Source organism: Ruditapes philippinarum, unplaced genomic scaffold (genome assembly GCF_026571515.1).
Source record: "Ruditapes philippinarum isolate M1 unplaced genomic scaffold, ASM2657151v2 ctg708_1_1_1_1, whole genome shotgun sequence".
Classification (NCBI taxonomy): Eukaryota; Metazoa; Mollusca; class Bivalvia; order Venerida; family Veneridae; genus Ruditapes; species Ruditapes philippinarum.
The window spans coordinates 348012-368233 of NW_026866967.1; the positions used below are offsets into that span (position 1 = coordinate 348012).

At 32.0% G+C, this 20222-nt stretch overlaps 1 protein-coding gene across 7 annotated transcripts in view; it reads left to right on the forward strand.

The window, feature by feature from the left end:
* LOC132734363 (neuroligin-4, X-linked-like) overlaps nt 1–20222 on the forward strand; it is a 134979-nt gene that overhangs the window by 96175 nt on the left and 18582 nt on the right. Inside the window, exon 1 of one of the 7 annotated variants that reach the window (XM_060721092.1) lies at nt 10667–11754. The exons of 5 other annotated variants lie outside the window; for them this stretch is intronic. In XM_060721092.1, coding sequence (XP_060577075.1) covers nt 11220–11754 — 535 coding nt within the window. In that variant the 5' untranslated portion in view covers nt 10667–11219. Of the gene's footprint in view, nt 1–10666; nt 11755–20222 lie in introns of those variants that run through there. One more of the 7 variants, XM_060721093.1, reaches the window with a different exon arrangement.

Genomic DNA, 20222 nt, shown 5'->3' on the forward strand with positions numbered 1-20222 from the left:
GTTAGAAATGCCTTGGGGGTGTCAACTCCGCTAAATTCAAGTCCCGAACAAGTTTGTCAGTTGTTACACAGAATTGATCATATCCGGAAGCCACTGTGCTATTTCATAGATCACCTTGGAGGAATTAACGTTCCGTAAGTAATGCAGCAATCAGTACTTTATACTGAAAGATGCGATAGATTAACTGAATAAACGAATGAAAACCAATAAACGAATCAATGTAGAATGTTTTCTTTGTTTTGAATTTATAAATTGACTTCTTTCTATTTAGGTTAGATTTACACATGTAGTTCATCAAAGACCGCATATGTTTTACATGATGTTAAAGCTAGAAATATGGTAGTTCGGTAATTATTAATCATAATTACGTACTAAGGGACCTACGTGGCCGAATATTTAAGGTCATTAACTTCAAACCACTTGCCCCTGACACCTGTTGGTTCGATTCCCACCGGGGACTTCGGATTTTGTCATGGGGGAATCTACATAGCTAGCCTACAGAAGGTCGATGGTTCTACTCTGGTGTCCGCTCTTATCTGAAATAATGCACGAAGTAACACCTAATGTCTCCCTCTATCAGAAAAGATGGAAAATCGCCGTAAAACCTTCACAATGTCCGTCCAACAAAAACAAAAAGGCCACGTATAACAATTACAATAAAACCGCTTAGGAGATAAAAGTCATCTATCTCAAGTTTGCATATTCCCTAAATTCAAAGCTCTGCAGCTATACAATGCCTAATGGGATTTTCTATTTAAAGTTGCGGGTAAAATCATTCGTCTTTTTTGGTTACATTTTCAAATCGATTTTCTGTCAGAAGACCAGAGAGAAGTTCCTAAAGTAAACATAATAAAACGATACTTTTGATTTATAAGAAAATCGTTTGCCACTGGATCATCTGAATGTTATGTCTATTCAAATTCCAAAAGCTCTATTGATGGAAAGAAACCTCATTCTTTTCCTCTTAAAATCAATGAATCTCTTTCATTTTACAAAGAATTTCGACGCATGTTGATTGACTTATGGGTCTCCAAAGTTGCCTTTAAAATGTGTTTATGCATCCAAATGTCATCTTTTAAAATAAAACATGATGTGATTTCGACAAGCATGTCCGCGATAAAACATTTTATGTTACGAGACGTTATGGTTTAAAGTCATTAAATGCCTGTAAATTTACATTCAGTTCTCTTAAATATAGTTCTAAGATTTACATTGAGTTTTATGCTGACATTGCTCCGTGGTGTGGTTTTGCAACATTTTTATTGTATATTGATATGATAAGACATTTATTCAGTATTTGATCGATTATTTATTATGCGAAAAGTACATTAATTAAGCAAAAGAACTTTGTTTTTTTTTCGATTGTCTCCTAGAACTTTGTTAACATTTGCATTTAATTCTTGCGACTAATAGTTTGTTTGTTCGTGAAGTGCATGCACACAGTATAAAAAAATAGTACAGTCATTTTTAGGGAAGACCTAAACAATATGAAAAATTAAACAATGCATTCATTTATAAATATTCTATGGAAAAAAGAGAAATACATAAACGAATGATAGTTAGAACTTAGCATTAAGACAGTCTGCAAAAGAAAAGAAAACAACATAAAGTTTATAAATAGAAGCCAAAAAAGTATGTTCATCCCGACGTTTGATTTATGAAATTATTAAAATCCCGAAACGATTTGATGGTCTATTACGCGAAACCGTTTATGTAGAAAGGGGGTTGCATGTTAAATAAAATCACTAAATGTCAGCCTTCCAGACGCATATCTTACTGTTACATTATTTTTGTAAGTCTAATTTCTCCATGATTACATACACGAAGATCTTTACAGCCGGCTTGTAATTGAATAAGGAACATTTTTTCCATGAAAATTACCCCCTGTTTGGATTTATTTGCAAGCACTAATACTCCTGATTGAGTAAACAATATTTCCCTATCGCGCTGGAAGCATTCTGGATTAAGGACAGGTGCTTTTGTGAAATTTATATCATTTTTATTGCTTTCCTGTATGTTTGGAAGCGGCGCAAAAATCTAAATGTAGAGCCAGATCTGAAATGAATTAAAACAATGTGTTTTTCTTTCTTAGAAATGTTTTATTTTTTATTGTGATATCGAGGTTTAAGTGTTAAAAATGTATTTGAGGAGAATCGTGATTGTTTCTTAATGGGTTCCTGATCACGTGACCTTTCACTTAATACGCTCTGTTAATTAGGTGCCAATAATCAGAAACACGTATGTAAATTAAAACACAAAATGTACCCCTAAATTATACTGACGGAATTGATGACTTGATATTTCTTCTGCATTTTCAATTATAATTCCATAATTGAACCGTAATTGAAAAATTAATCACCGGAAAGAATTATGTACAGGGTCAAAACAATTCTTATGATTTATATTTTGGCCTTTTATTTTATTGATGTTGTACATATACGCTTGCCACTGATAGCCGCAGACCTATACTATTATATTTGTAGGAAATCATAGCAACAATTATTTTTATAGCACTAAATACATTGGCAATTTTCACATCATGATGTCGTTAAGGGACCATCTTAAACGTTTCTTAGAATTATTATACACCATCAACATGTCTAACACTGTACTGTTATACCAAAACAACTTCAAAAATCACTTGTTTGCGTGCTTAACGATGGTTTCAGGAACTGTTTTGATATCTTTTGTATCTGTTCATATATATGAGAAACCAAAGCTTACATTTTAGCCTCAATTATCTTTTCAGAACGATACTTCTGTAATAAAATAAAGACGTAAGATATTGCCCTCAATGGTCTTCTAAAACGAGAGGAATTCGGAGATTACCGAACTATTTCTAGGGGCGAAACAGACAATTTTTGTTCACTTAACATGATTACATAACATACATATATGTTTCCATAAAGTGCAAATCAACAAATGCATTTATCTCAATTCCCCTCAAATACCAGAGTATAATTAGGTAAAATCTTTATTTGTTTGGCATTTTACAGGTAAAGACTTCGTAAATTATTTTAGAGATTATGCAAGCTGCTGTTAATTAGCACAAAGAATGAAAATGTTTTTATTCTAGCGTTTAGTGATATGCGTGCCTTTAGTTTTTAAATTTATGCCTACAATTTTAACACCAATTGATAATGAGCTCAAGATGTTTTGTAGTGCTGAGTGTTTTCTTTGCCAGAAAGAAGGCACTGATGTTGTTTATATATAGATATTGAATCTGACAGATGTTCTTGTAGTCCGGTATGTTGGTAAATGTTTTACCAGTGTCCGCGCTTGGTTTTTCGTCCAGGGGGTCCGTACAATCAAAGTGAAACAATCATTGGCAATGGCATGCCGTCTAATAGTCCAAATTAAAGGTAAATGCTTTGTGTGTGTCCATCTCTAGCGGATTTGTAAGCAACTACAGTTGGCAAGAGAGAACTAGTTAACTGTTTATCGAGAGACAGAAAAAGAAAGAGAATAGTATACTAGTAGTGTATTTGCAACAAAAACTATTGGCAAGAAAACATGAAAGTGGGAAACAGTGAAAGAAGAACAGAAGAGACTGTAATATGTTAACCAGTACGAATTTCCATTCACTTCTAGAATTACCCTTTGTATAATAAGGTAGACATGTTTGATCGTTTTGTAAAAAGAATGTTACGCCATCAGCAGGGGGCTCCTTGAGGCACTGAAAGGTTAACTATGATTGCTAGTTGCCGTGCATTAGCAACATAATCTGTTTTTGCGATTTTACAGCGATAGCAAGTGTACATCGTAATGCGTTTATTACATACAAATATGTTTCCATTTAAACGATTCTGCAGTATATTATAAGTTTATAAGATGATAACGAAAATAAAATCTTCAAACTGATTAGAATATTTCATTGCAAGCAGTTAAATAGAGCGCCACAATCACTTGTTACGGCAGTAAAACTAAACTGAAAAGAATGTTTGTGTTTTTATGTGCTATGTATCATTTCAGTTTATAATGATTAGTTAACAGCGCTTCTAGTATGCAAGAACACTTTTTTAGAAAGGTGTAAAATTAATTAGTTTGCCAAGTTCCTTAATGTGGTAATTTCGGATTCCTTTCGGTATCTCCGCTATGGCACCTATTCCCTTTTGTCTGAACCTATCAAAGACTTACTGAATCTGTTCTTTTATTGATAGAAGAGCAATCGATGCCTCCCTAGTTAATTAGCTTTTACCCCATGACACCTCGACTGGTTCTATGGTTGGTATTTTGACATTGTCACACACAGGAACCTCGGTGTGAAGTTTGTACAGAAAATGATGTTTAGATTGCATGCCTCCTTAGTACATCTTTTCATAAATCAAATCTGCAGACAGAAGAAGAAAATAAAAGCACTTTTCGTTGTCTTTTACGACTAGAAAGGTCATAGTAATTCTTCTGTACAAGACACAAGCAAGATGATATAAAGATAAAGTATGCACGTGGGATTACATACTCGTGCAATTTATTAAAACCCTCTCGTGATTTCAAGTAGAATATTGATTGTTTTATTTCTGATTTAGAGCACGGTGTGCTTAATAACATTGTCTGCAGAAATATGAAAAGAGAAAAAATGCGAATTTTATTCATACTGAATTGCCCTATTGTGTGTGTTAATGTTTGCCTTACAACGAAAATGACTTTCGTGTAAGGTACTTCCTGTTTATTTCGAACTTCCGTTAAGACGAACGTTCTTGTTCAATTAATTGTATTTCTTTTAATTAACATTAGATGTAAATAGTTAAGGTTCCTAACATTTTTTATTTTATGAACAAAATATAAAACTGAATACCTTTTAGAGTGTAACAAATATTTCATCCACATAACAATGTTCATCTACATTTGTTCGAAAATATACAAACGGTGTTGCACTGAACGTCTTCGGAATACGTCACATTTCTAGTTACCACATAATATATGAAGGATTCTGTATGTAATATAAGCAAGTATTTTGGTATATTATAAGAAGAAATTACCTTGCATCGTTAAGTACTTATCTATTTACTAACGCGACAGAAATACATAATTGCTGACGAAAAAATTCTGCTCAACATTGTAAAATGTGGTGAGACGATGGATATATAATTTATTATAATGTGCATAATTATTCAGGTAATCGGAACTTGTAATTATAATAATGAAATTACTAAAACAATAAAGTAAATATGGCAATAAAACATGCCAAACTGCGAATTATATCTTTTCTATCATCATTTGCACGTGCATCGCACATTCCTGTGCGAAATTCTTTCTAATAATAATAGCAATGAGCAGCGTTTTTTAGAAATGGGTGATCCCACGCGGAGACAAAATTCGATTTAACGCCATGTGGGGTAAGAAATTATATGCTGCGTTAATTCAAGTGCCTGCAAAACTTAAAAAGAATTACATAATAATTCTACGATTTCCTGGTTGATATATTTTCCAGTCTTTTCCTTCCTTATCCCGTACTCAGACAATGTGTCTCACCATATTATTCTCATCTATATTCTTTAAGCTCGCGTAACAATTGGGTTTAATCAAGCGACAGTGACGTCATGAGGTTCTTGGGGTCAATTGCGAACGCTACAAGTCAACTGAAAAGCACAGCATTATCGCTTATTCTGTACGTCTTCGACAGATAGTCACTACCAGTGTGAAAATATATAGTAAACCTGACATGCGAGCAATCTCATTTTCCTTTTTCATCCATTTTCCCTCCGCTTCATTTTCATATTCACGGAGATGGACGTTGTTTCCTGGCATTTAAGAGAAACACAATTTACTTAATGCGATTCTAGATATGTATCAGTATTTGTTTCAGTAATAAAAACAGAGCATTATGTTATTCCAAATAAATGAGTCTGGAATAAAACAAAATAACCTTTGGTGAAACATGACCGTGCGACCTGTTGATGTAATTGCGTATACAACTCTATTCTCATTTAGATCAACATAAGGCAAAAGTTGTTTCTTTACCACTTACAATTCTGAATTGTTCACCAATTTTGTATAAATGTTTCAGAATTCTTTGAATCGTAGCCAATATTTCACGTCCGCATTACTCCGTGTCTAGGAAAATATTCCAACTGTCTGCGAACGTCGTTGTTCTGTGCTTATATATTGTAAATCTAATTAATGTTTCCAAAACAGACCTTTTGTTTATCTTACATTGCACTTGATCAATAACAATTTTGTTTGTGGTAGATACACAGGTGTAGAATATACAAAGAACTTGTTAAAGTATAGTGTTGGCATCTTTTATATACATTTTTTATACGTTTAAAGGGAGATTAATCTTGCAGATGTTCCCATGACATGTAATACTTGCGTCCCTTAGACTAGTATATATCATAATGGTTTCTCATAAACTGGTATTTTAGAGGAGAAAGAGCAAAAAGCAATAAGCAATATTTATGTTTTACCATAGTAGGAATAAATCAACAAGGTGGGAAAGTCAGGTGTCTACAAATATTGCTCCCATATGTGATTATTTCTTTCGAAGATTTAAAACCTTGTCTAACCTTTGGAGCTCGTCTGAAAGTTGTTGTGCTTATTGAATCAGTTTCGAGTATGGAATATTTTAGTTATAGCCTCAAGTACATTGACGCATGGCATAAAGAAGCTAAAGTGACAAAACAAAAAACAACAAATCAAGTTCATAAAATACTAACCTGTCACAAACACTGACACAGAAAATAGAAATCGTAGGAAGATTTTATCGTATTACGGGCCAACTGATGCTGAAAACTTCAACTATCACAACGACAAAACCAATTTTCAAGACAAAACCGTTTCTCAGAGGAATAGTTTCTCAAAATTTCGATTAAAAAGTAGTTAACAAAAGCCCGGAGCTGTCAAATGACACGTCTTATAAATTACAAATATACCGCGCCAATATAACCGAACTTTTCTCGTGAGAAGTAATGATTTAAATTAATTTCAGAACACGAAATTTTGATTTCTGTTGCTTCAAATTAACTTGGATATTAAATGTTGTTGTGTGGATTTTTATTGTTGTTTTTGTTGTTATGTTTGGTTTTTGTTTTGTTTTTGTTGTAGTTTTTGAACTTAAAAATACTTTACTTTGTTAAAGAAACGTGTCCATGTAACGTTAGATATACCGTGGCCATGCGGTTATTATCTCAGACTTTGTGTTTCTGGCCATGGACCGCTATGGTGTAAGCTTCTTGCTGAGTTCCGTGGTCTTAAAGACGGAAAAGTCGCCCTTTTATATAGATATCGCCAGTGTTACGTAAAGCCAGGCAAGGTCAACAAATCAGAGATAACATGTATCTACTACTCATTGTCTCGTGTCGTCTGTAAATCATTCCGGTAAACAAGTATATCGACTTTCGAATAATAATTCCCTAAGATATTACTATTCAAGCGTTCTTATACAGCTGTAATGGGCACGAAATTTGCATAAATGAGAGAAACTGAATTAAAAGACATCAAATATAGTGCTTCATATTCTGATATTCGACGTTGAAATTATACAAAATGTTCGATGTTCTTTATCTTTTACAGTTAAAGCAAGTTTTTCAAATATGATGTGAAATTTATTTTGTGTGTAAATTGAATAAAACTAAAATAATTAATACGTTGTGTATTACAGTTAATACTTAAAAACGGAAAGCTAGTCGGTATTTCTAAAGAGCCTTTTACTTACAGCAGTAAGTTATGTGCGACAGTTAAAAAAAAGAAAAAATGCGCATTACTTCGGGGTCATTGATTGTAATACTTAATTGCGTTAAAAATTAAATATACTTTAAGACGGTGTGTGAGAAATTGCACACTTTACTTTGTCTCAGGGAACAGGCTTATTCAAACTTAGCTTTCGCTTTATTTTTTACATTTTTTCATTACTCTTGAAGGATCTCCCTTTTATCAAGATATTTAGATGTTTTAACACACTGAAAAGGGGGCATGGCAGGTGACCGCCCATCTACATAATTAACAACACGTTTGCGAGGTTTTTGATCATCTGTAGCTATCGCAACCTCTCGTTATTGCAACGTAAGTTTTGACAGGCTATAATTATGTAGGTATTTATAGAAATATTTCCAAGAAAAGTCTTTTACGTAAAAATGTGTTTAATAAAGAACAAAATTAATAAAAATGCTTTATTAAGAGGTTTAATTTCATTTGAAAACCACCCAGACGTAATGCTAGTTCAGGGCTTTTAATGTACGCATGCAGGGTTATATTGTAATATTGCGCGTATTTATGACACTTGCTAGTTTTTCAAGAGCGTCGGATTGTTATAAATCGTATATATAGTGCCTGAAATTGTACTGATTTGTTTTAATAGTATCATTTTGAACATATTTACATTTACCGATGTCGAGTATATCAAAGCCAAAGATCAGAAACTTTGTGCTTCTACCAAAAAACGTTCTTCCCTACATTTACTGGATTATAGCCAATTTGTTACTGGGCTATCAAGTTTGAAAATGATTTACTGTGAATCAATAAAAGACTCTGACTTATTTGGTCTGGGTCCGATATGTGATTTCCTAACATGATTTATGAGATCGGAACAGAAGTTAGCAATGTAAATAGGCGGGATGGGAATAATCTAGTCCGTTGATGGGAATAGAATACCAGTTCCGCAGCGAATAAATAGACAACTTACAAGATGTAATAAACAATACTTGAAACAAGATTTCGGTAAAACCTTTCACATATTGCAATAGAGATTTTATATATAAATGAAAACAGTTAATGGATTGGAGTACATCTTACAAGTCGACAACGTTAACCCCAGTTTAATGCAATTGATATACATTTTAGAGGCACATTGTGCCTCAGAAACAAATAAAAGTTTCCTTCTTTAGAAAACGCAAATATGAATTATAAAATAATTAAATAGTCGTTTTAGAGAATGTAAGATCCTTGTCACATGAAAAATATAGCGATAAATGTAAAATAATTTGTCATAAAAGTAGCAACATATAAACCAAGTAGTATTTTATACTTATTTACTATAATTGTACAAATTGCCAGAAAAGTAATAATAAAAAAGAAGGTTCAGGTAATGGGCAAATGGGTAACTTTTAGGATACTATTAAGTATACCAACTTTAGAAAGCGCTTGAGAAATTCAAATAAAAGCATTTCTGAGGCATAATGGGCATTTCAGTGTTCTGTACATTTTATTCAATGTGTTTTTACAGTGTTTTTACCTTAGATGCCCTTCCGTGCATTGTTTCAGACACGAGTGGGCACCTGAGTAGAACAACCAAATAGAATTTCAACTTAATCATGGTCATGCACACGATTTGAGTAAAATAAACAAACAGTAAAAATTAATACAATTAACATATGATACGAGCGTTAAGTGCTGTTTTTTTCTTGGTGATAAAATAATCTTAAGCACCCTCTTGAATCTATCTAGATATAGTTACAGGTTACTTCAAATGAAATAATTCTCAAGTAATAAGAAGGAATAGTACACTCATTAATTGTCCCAAAGTGCCAATGAAAACAGGAGAATGAAACACACTAGATTGATATCAAAGAAAAAAGAAAGGGAAAATGAACCAAGACCGTTGATCTAAGGGATTTGATATTAAACGCTGACCACGCTAAATATCTTAAATGGACTTTGTCCATCATTCAGTCTGGTTAAAACCATTCATCATTTTTAGGAAAATTTAAGGTTGAATGTGTCTGGTTAAATGACGATCAGTGCAAAACTTGCTAAGACGTCACGGATGCTCCGACTGACTGTGATCTGAACTGCTCGCATGCCATTGGAGAGATTCAGTTTCCAACGGCAGGCCAAAGGTTATGCACTCAAGTGTACCTCTTCTCCATTTTTTTCAATTAATGAAAATCTATAAAAAAATATAATGTTCAAATATGAAAAATTTGTCAAATGCTGTATACATTTGTTGAATTTTTCTTTTAACTTTAGGCTGTTAAAATATACATAAATAACTTGGCTGAAAATAAATATGAAGACATAATTTTCCGTTACTAACGGGGTAGATCTCTACCAGCATTACAACAATAAAATAGTTCACCTTGATTAGAAGTGCATTTATAAATTTCAAACTCTATACGTATGTATATTGTCCTCGTGTAGATAACTAGGGGCTTGTCTCTTAGAAGCTTTATTTTTGTCTGATTTATTTGAACACAGTTAAATATTGTTTTTGTTTTGTTGTTGTTGTTCCTTTTGATTTTTTTGGTTTGTTTTGTTTTGTATTGTATCTTAAAAACATAATAATGTCGTAAAACCGAGAGAATGTCGTTATCAAATTTGTTATCCTCTGGGGTTTTTAGATTTCGTTATGTGTCTACATGATAACATCTGTTTTAGTAAGAATAAATTCATCTGGCATTTTCTGTCTATCAAGTCAAAGGAACATTTTCCTGCGATCTGATAAAAAGCACATTTCAATCCATTCGGAAATAGTAGTAATTGTTAGCGTAATTTAACCGCTCCCAGAAGAACCTTTTCGTTACAATTATCTTTTAATCATTATACGATATAGCTTCTAATGCCTTTACATAGTATATGATTATTTCAACAGTTCATTTTTTACTAGAGAAAAGGTTCATTCTTTTTAGCATAATTATCTCGGGAGTCCACCACGACTTCAATAAATCTTTGGGAAAGAATCTTTCATTTTTTGTGTATTTTCCATCGAATAACACACATTTTACGCTGATTGCCTTCGCGCTATGAAAGCTCCGACGATTCATTTCCAATATTGTAGTCAGTTATAAAACTGTCATTGGAGATTCGTCTGTAAAATACGTAAGTTGGATTTCCAGTCATGTCTGAACGTTTGGATTGTTAACTACAGTTCACTGTTTTTCGCCCGTGGTAATCGTTTCCAATCTAGAAATTGCGCGTAATTGCGCTTGTCGACGTACGGAGACGGTTTAATAGCGCGGTTGGATTATGCCATGGAATTCATTCTTATTCGAATGTTTGTTATTGTGGAAGAAATGATCGTTAGATCAAAAGGGAGAGAATATGTGGAAATTATTTATTTCTTCTGTTAAACCCGCATATGTTTCAAGTTAAAACACCCAGGAATTGGGTCTATATCTATCATATTGGTTTTGTTGTTTGATTCCTCTCCGAGTTGTTGTTTTTATATTTTTTTTTTCACGTCGGCGGCGTGGAATACAGTGTATGTGCTTTAGTAAAAAGCGAAATGGAAATTATCTGAAATGCTCTGTGTTTAGTGTCTATCTTTTGGAATAGACTGTCATCCAATGTGTGAAACAGTGTCTCAGTTGGATAATTGTGTCGCGAACATCGCCGGGAAATATTCTCATGCGGTATTATCTTTAATAAATATGCAAATGGTTTGGGTTTATTGTGAGTTTGTGTGCTTAGTCTGTATCTTCTTCATGCAAGGATTAATTCCAGAAGTGATTGTAAAGCAATTAGGCCCGACAATAGTGAAGACGAAATATGGTAAACTTCGCGGACCACTTATAGAATTTCCTAAAGATTCATACATGCAATTCCGACCAGTAGAGGCATACCTCGGCATACAGTATGCTTCTCTTCGAAACAGCAATCTCAGGTTTATAAAACCGTCTAGTCCAATCGAACGATTCACTGGAATACATTCCGCTTGGGATGCGAAACCTGTATGTCCACAAAAATACATAAGAGCGAAAGATTTATTAAAGTATATGCCTGATGGCACTGTTCAATGGATTACACGTATGACAAGCTTTACAAAAGACCAGGCAGAAGACTGTTTAAGCTTGAACCTTTTTGTACCCAAAAGAGGTAAAGGTGGGTACGTTCATATTACATTTTTTAAAGTTAATTTTTTTTTTAACAAAAAAAAATTTTAATTTAAAAATCAATAAAAAAATTTTAAAATCATTATTATCAGAAATTTTTAGCAAAAAACAAAAATTTCTGCGAAACCCCCGGGTTGGGGAAAAAAGGAAAGCCACTGCCATCGAAGTATTGAATACAGTTTATGGGAAATTTTAAAATTAATGGGAAGGCCAGTTTCATTTTTCGGGTTTGCCAAAATATTATTAATCTTTTACTGAGAAAATCATGAAGACGGGTTGTGTCAGTTTTGAAAAAAATTAAATTATTGAACTGTCCGGTTTTTGAAATCCTTCATTAAATTTTTTAAAGGTTTAAAACCTTTTTTAAAGTAAAATTACACATAAGGGGTATATAAAATCTAACTCAGTTTTTAAATTTTTTTGATTTTATTTTCTTTTGAATTTTTAAAAGTTTTATTCGGGATTTGGGGGGCTAAAAAGTATTTTTCAGAAATTCCCTTTTATAAATCAAAAATAATTTTTAAAATAAATCTTAATTGGATTTTTTTAATTAATAGTTTGAATACAATACGAATCTTCATAAAAAGACACCAACATGTTTGTGTTAATACCAACTCGTTACAAAACTAAGACAAAAATCAATTGGGATACACGATTTAAGCATTAGATAGGACGGATAAATGCAATTTCCATTTCAAACATGTTACTTTTCAACGATTTTGTGTCAAGAAAGTTGTTTCGACATGAAAAGAAACCCACTAAGATTAAACCATTACTGTTTTTTTTTCATTTCTAATTTTAATTTTAAATTTTAGCAAGAAAAGATCTTTTTTTACCGCCCATAGTTTTTTCCCTTTTTAAATTTTAAATTTAATTTTTTGTATGAAAATGAATGCTTTTTTGCTTTCTGAAAAACTCGTCCCTTTCAAGTAAATCCTTAGTGGTGTGTGTTTGTGTTTTTTTTTTTTACAAGAGCTTAGCCTTATGGACCTTCTAAATTGTTGACCTTTACCCTCGCACTTTATAAGATGAATCTGAATGACATAATAATACGTTTCAAGTTTACAACATTTCGTGAGAATTCTCTTTTTCTTTATCAAAAGCTTGAATTTATTGTAAAGATTCTATATTTATATTACTTATATAACTATTTATAATTTTATATTTCCCCTAGTGGTGGCTAAGGGGTTGCCTTAAAATAAGGCATCAGAACTATAGCCACCTTTTACCCCTGCGTGATCGTATAAGATGCGACTTAATGGGTTTGAATTACTTTAGTGTCTGTATCACTTAGCCCCGGCAGGTGAGGTGGTAATATCCCTGGTGTTGTTTAAAGATTGTAACGTCAACCGAGGTTAGCAAAAATCATATTTCCTTTTTTCGGCGTCATATCACTAAAACTGTTTTGGTGCGCCGTAAAATAAAACAAAAACAACAAACCAAAAAAAAAAAAAAAAACATATAAAGTTATGATATTTCGACTCACCTTAGCTAAAATAATCATGCACTTTATATTTCAAATTTGACATTAATATATCAAATAAGGTTTCTGTTATCACCTTTAAGTCTTGCTGCAATGATGGCTTTTGTAACACATGTTACAACGTGGAGAATAAATAAAAGAGAACTACAAGAACTTCCGGCATGCCACCGAAAACTTAGACAACATCTTGAGAAATGGTTAATCAATAAAAGAGAGATTGGCTAGGATGATTTACTGTTTTATAATACAGTTGTATTCATACTGCGAGACAATATTTGACGCGAAATGTTTCAGAACATATATACATATAGGGGTTAAAGCTATGTACTTTTTATGTAAAAAAACACCAGAGAAGTCGCACTAAATTTAAAGGGAAAACTCATATTTATTATTATTATTATTATAATTATTATTAAAAACGTCTTTTAGTTGAACTTGTTCCTTGCCAGTCAGTGCCACCTGCCATATCCTAAGCACCGTCTATGGATAACAGCAGCAGCAACAACAACAACAACGACAACAAAATCATATTAAAAATTTAGAAAAAAATAATTCAAAAACCTGACAAAGATAATATGCAACAAACTTATAACTAGATTTATTTTATAATGCATTTAAGTCGATTTAATCTTTAACGGATAAAATGTCGACAGGCAGACATATCTTCGAACCTTTCTTTGAGTTTGAAAAAAAAAGGGAGTAAAAATTTTAAAAAAAAATTTCGCTTAAAAATTTTTTCAGTTTTTTGAATCGAATTTTCGTTCCTTAAATTAATGTAAATATCTTACAGTATTGATCGAGTTTTATAGTCCAATAATACTAGGCGTAATTGGTTTCACTTGTTGCATGTGCCTTTTTGTGTGCTTTACTACATCTTGTGCAATTCTGTTTGTTATAACAAGATAGTTATCCGCTGGTTTATGATCCTTTTAGAAGCGAGTATCATAGATGACATACACGGTAATAAGTTGAACACATGAAATATTGTTCAAGTGCACGCGATATTCTAAGTTTAAAGAGAAATGTTCATGCGATTCGTTAAACAAGGCTAAAATTGATGTTCAAACTTGTGTGAACAGTCGTTCTTGAGTTGATGCCGCAAGGTGGCGTACGTATTTGTAACATTTTGTTACTATTTAACATAGTTCTTGACTTGCATTAAATGACAAAAGTGATATGGTTTAACATTCCATATATTTTTTATGTTGCATTTTCACACGAGTAGGTAATGGAGAAAATATTTCTGCGCATTTTTTATTGTTGTGGCTGTTTTGCGATGCTTTTATTGAAAATGTCATTTACTGAAAATGTAAACACTATGGAATTATGATTTAACTAGAAAAGAAAGAAAGACATGTTCCTGTCTAATGAAAAATGGAATCTTTAAGATATTTATATTGGGTTTCTCCTACTTGAATGATAAAAAACATAATATGAAAAACTAGTTAATTAGGTGACTTTTATGCGAGAGAATTAAAGAATACGTTGTACATAAGGCTTTCTAAGTGTCAAGTAATTATTTAATTGCGTTTTGTATCTTTCACCTCAGTACCTTAATTGAGTGATAAGTTCAAAAGTTCTGCAAATCCCTAGGGTATTATTTCTACATATCAATTTACCTACTTTAAAGCAAAGTTCTTAACCGAAAATGCGAAAAGATCTCAAAATGGTGCAATGCTCACCGTCAGCGAAAAATAATTTCCCTCCGCGCTTTAGTGTCTATTTGATATGCTAAATGATTACACACGTGCCGATGAAATATTTGTTACCCCTCTTTCATTCTCAATGAAGCGAAATTGTGTTGAGGGTGTTTTGAATAATTGCATTTAATGTAGTTCGAATAACTTTCCATTAGTTAATATTCATATGCATTGGTGAGATTCTATTGATTAAGCTGTCTGTATGAAGTAGTTTAATTCACGGCTTTATATCATTACGTCATATTGTTAGGCTTTATATATCACGTGGCGCCGCTCGAGGTGTTTAGGATGCAATGCTCCGGTTTGAGAAAATGCAATTGTTGTTGTATATACCACCGCTGTCTAAGGAAATTAGCTTGGGTGGTAAACATTGCATGCCAGGATGTATATAGGTTATCAGATAATGTTAACGTTAAAGTCTAGGGGAACGTAAAGTGAGTGAATATGAGTAAAAAAGGGAATCAATTAATCAAGTTAACTCCACTCTAAGATACTGAAAACGGTATTAGAATACAAAAATTCGCGGAATTTCCATGCCGAATTTTTCAACTGTAAAGCTAGATCTATATGAGTTTCATCTCTTGAATCGTAAAAAAGTAATATGTAAATTTATATCGTCCAATACTGTTTGAGCAAGCTTTTAGTTAAATAACCATAGAAACGACATGGTGGAACAACTCGTAGAAACCTACGTACGTTAAATGCTGAAAATAACACGACATGTCTACGGGTTGTATAGATTTGTGCTTTTTGTATTATTCACATGTATTAGCATAATTACTAGATATAATTTGATATCACTGAAACAACATCATATATAGTTATATCTGACGCTTAATGAAAGGCTCATTGTGCCTCGGAAATCCACACTGTCTTCTTCTTTAGAAATGTTAAAAATGTTCTTAATACTGTTTTTAGGTGTAAGATGCTTTACAACAGAAGAAAGTAGCGCTGAATTTGCAGTTATGTGTCGTAAATGTAGAAAAATGTAATTAAAGTAGTATTTTGACTCACGTACAAAACACTAAAGCATGATTATTATATCAGTTGGCAACAAAGTAACATATTAATCAAAAGATAGTTCATATACATGGCAAGTGCTTACTTTTTTGACAGTTTTTGAGAAATCAAAATGATTGCATCTCTAAGACATAAAGGGCCTATAATTTTAGTACTCAAATCCCTTTTCGTAATCATTTTAGCCCGATAAAATATGTTAAGTATATTACATATATTGTTTACCATTGCAAGAATGACTGAATATAATTTGGTCTTGTTTTGTAATTATGTGAAATGAGAAAGTGTATCTTGATGCGGTATACGGATGGTATTGTCGTTAGAGATAAATTTAACATACGTTCTCGTCTTGTGTCGGTGAGCAAACTAGCTGTTTAGTATACTTTAATGTTGTGTTGTGCAAAACCAGAACGGTATTGTATGTCGTGTGCATGAACCTGTTGAGACACATTTCCTAGTTATAATTCAGCACCGTATTCCCTTATTGTTTGAAAGGTTTTTGTTCAACAAACATGCAATTACAAGACTGGCAATTTCCAGTGGTGAGAAAATAAACACAAAATATTTTTAAGTAATTGATAAAAGTATGCACAAATATTGAGGTATATATGAATTCCATAGAATGCAGGATTTTCTTTTTATAAATAAAACATACTATCTACCGGTAGTACATGTAGCTGTGGTATATGGTATTTCTAATTAAATGAGTTATGGAACAGGTGTATTTAAGTGAATTGGTCTATAATGGAAGGACTGTAATACAATAATTTAATATGGTGATAATATTCAGTGTCAGTTATATCAACAACCACGATAGAATCATATATATATGAAAATAATGAATGTTGTCGGCAAATATATATATTTTATATAGCAGATAACAAAAAATTATTATTAAGAAAATACATTTTCATACTAAATCAGGTAGAATCGTATCCGAACGATACATTTCTATTGTTTTCATTAACATTGGAAATACATATGGAAAATGTGCCCATTGTAGACCAATCCACTTTTAAACCCTTTCAGTTTTCGTATATCCTGTACTTTTATTTAATATGATAAAAACGCGCGCTGAATAGTATAACTTACATGTGGTCCCCAATGTGTATAATTGATTAAACAATTTGTTTGTTTCTGTTTACTCTGCAGTCAACCACCTTTAAGTGTTATTTCTACTTGCATAGACAGTACGAAAATTGATTGGTTCTGTTTTCTAGACTTCCTTATTATAGTAAAGATACTCAACTTTAAGGAACAGGATTAAAATATTGATGAAGCACTTTTCTTATATCCGTCATTTAGTTCAATGTGTCACATATACTTTTTTTCAAACAACTAAGGTTTATTTGCAAACGGTAAGACATATACCTCGTGCTGATTACATTAAAAAGTAAATTTGGATGTTTACTTTAGCTGTTTGTCTTTTACTTTTCACAAAACAATACCATTACTTTAGCTAAAAATAATGTAAAAATAGTGCATTAAAAAGGGGAACGAGTGTATTTCCTTAAAATATATCGAGTTATTTGTACGATACTACGTCATCGCGCACCTGCAAAATGCTCCCAATCGGACTGATTTGTAGTTGTTTTGTTGTTGTTGTTTTTTTCGACTCTAAGATATAGTTTTTTTTTATTCAAAGAAATCGTTAGAATATGAAAAAATAATGTAGCGCACTCGCAAATTGACTACGGTGGTTGTAAAACTACGTTTAAGTCATTAAGATATAACTGTTTCTATATCTATCATATTGAATAAAACTGGCATATAAAACCTATAACTGTCGTTGCTATATTATATTTGGTATACTATAATAAATATCAAATTCCATAGAGTATGATACAATGAAATTTTGATATATAATATCATTATCATATTGGACAAATTTAAAGGATAGGTTTGTAACATTATTCCAGAGACATGCCCATCCTGCAATTGAACTGTATTAAAGTGACATGTCCACACAAAATTTATATAGTGAGAGAACAAGTGAAAGTCAAAATAAGTTAACACTTTGCCATAATTCCTTTCATGTTTTTTTTATGTAATTTACTTCGCATGAACGCTAAACAGCTCACATAAATCTGTAAAATTCCACAGAAATAAGGCTGTAACGTTAAAAGGATAAAATAGTACGACAGCCTTTTATTTTTTTATTAATATCAACTGTTGGTCAATGAACATTTTGACACTCAATCTTTTGAAATATATAGCCAACTCAGCTCAACTTGATACTGAAAACATGAGCATAATGTCACTACTGTCTTTAATGGCAGCATTAACATTTTCAAATAATGACGTTTTTATAACAATTATCTTCTTATGTTTGACACAACCATTGCAAAATAAATCATCTCCTTATCAAAAATGCAATTTATTTTTGGAGAACTGCATACGCTTAAGCCCAGCGCGAAAATTACATTTAATAAAAAAGCAAACTGATTAGTTTCAGGAAAGATTATGCTTTTCAGAAATTCTTTGCGATAGAAAATAAATGAATCAAACAGTTAAAAATCGATTTACCCATACATGCACACATATCAACTGTTTTTCTTTTGTTGAATGGTCTCCACATGTATTTTAACACAGCAAAAATGTTTGAAAATAAATGGAGAAAACTAGAGTCGGACGTTTATGACATGCTTTCATATGCTGTAATTTTTCATGATGCCTCTTGTGAAATTTTCTTTTTAAAATAAGGCAAACGTTTTGGGTTTCACTTTTATATCCTTTCATAGTTATTGACTCAAATCAGGTTTATATATTTTATTAAGTATTTGTTTCGTATATTGATTTATTTGAATTTTTTGTTGTGTGTTTGGAGAAAATTTAAACTATTTTCGATAATTTTGACATTTTGGGGTATGCAATGTGCAAGTCTATCAATTTGAAAGCGTAATATTTTACTTTTAATACTACTTTTAATATATGTGGGGTAAGGAATAAAATCTAGACTGTATCCGACATTTATTTATATAAACTGGGGTTACCATTACATTAATAAAGATAAAGCCGCAAAGTTCACATTACGAAATACCTGTATCCCATAATGGCCGTTTTATTCCATTAATTTTGCTCGCCCTCATTACAAGATTCCGCTGATTATTAGGATATTGTAATAAATAATCGCTCTTTATCGCTGTTATAGCTTTCCGAGTCATTGCACCGCGGTTTGCGATGATAAAAAGAGTGTAAGCACAGAGCGTATAGTCACGACAGGCTATCAAAGTGAATAATGCGCAAATTATGCTTTTTACTTAACAATGCCATTTACTTTTTTCCCCTTACAAATAATGCATTTATCATATATACTACAATAACGACAAAAAGTTGTAAAATAGATAAGGTGGTTACAATTTGTTTATTATTTTCGCCAGAAATATTATAAAAGTTGCAAGAAATAAAAATGATTTACAAACATGATTTATTAGTTAACGGTTAGAAAGTCAAGATCTACAGTTTTAAATATCATATTTACAGACACAGAAAATGTGCCTATTTTCTATTGTCACTGCTGCACTAGGATTTTACCCGATTCAAACAAGTTTTTGTTGTTGTACATATGTATCGAAGTATACTGAATTTAAAATAAATATTGCTGTTGCGCTGTATGCTTTTATATCGAAAATAATTTGAAACAATACACTTGTTATTTTGTCAATTAAAGTAGATTATAATTTAATATTTGTTTTGCTTTTCTTGTCTTTCTTCTTTGAGAATGTTTTGCGGGGAATATGGGAGTAAGCTGCGGGTATTGCTTTCATAATAGTCGGTATCCGTTTGTACCTTTTTGTGTTTCCTATTTAATTGTTTTATTCTTAAAAATAAATATGCATGTATTAAGAATATGACAACACATTTAGAGTAGCTGTGCTTCTTCAACTTTTTTTATCGCCCATACTTACTAAGTATTACATTTACAAGTTTATGACTTAGTTGGGGGCACCTGGAGATAAACAATGAACACTACCTTTTCATTTCCAGTTTTTTTTTCTTTTTTCTGGGGAAACAGTCCTTTCCCAACTTTGTTACATTAAATTAAAATTATATTTAATTTTACCAATAACTTTACTTAAGGTACATTTAAATATGTAAGAAATATGAAAAGAAAAGACAAAACAACAGTTACTCCAATCGTTTACATGCCCGTACCCGAGTGGTCTTTGAATTCAAACTACTTGCCCCTCACCTATTCGAGTTTGAATCCTGCTAAAGACTTTTGAAACTTTTATATAAAGATCTTATCAAGCGGGG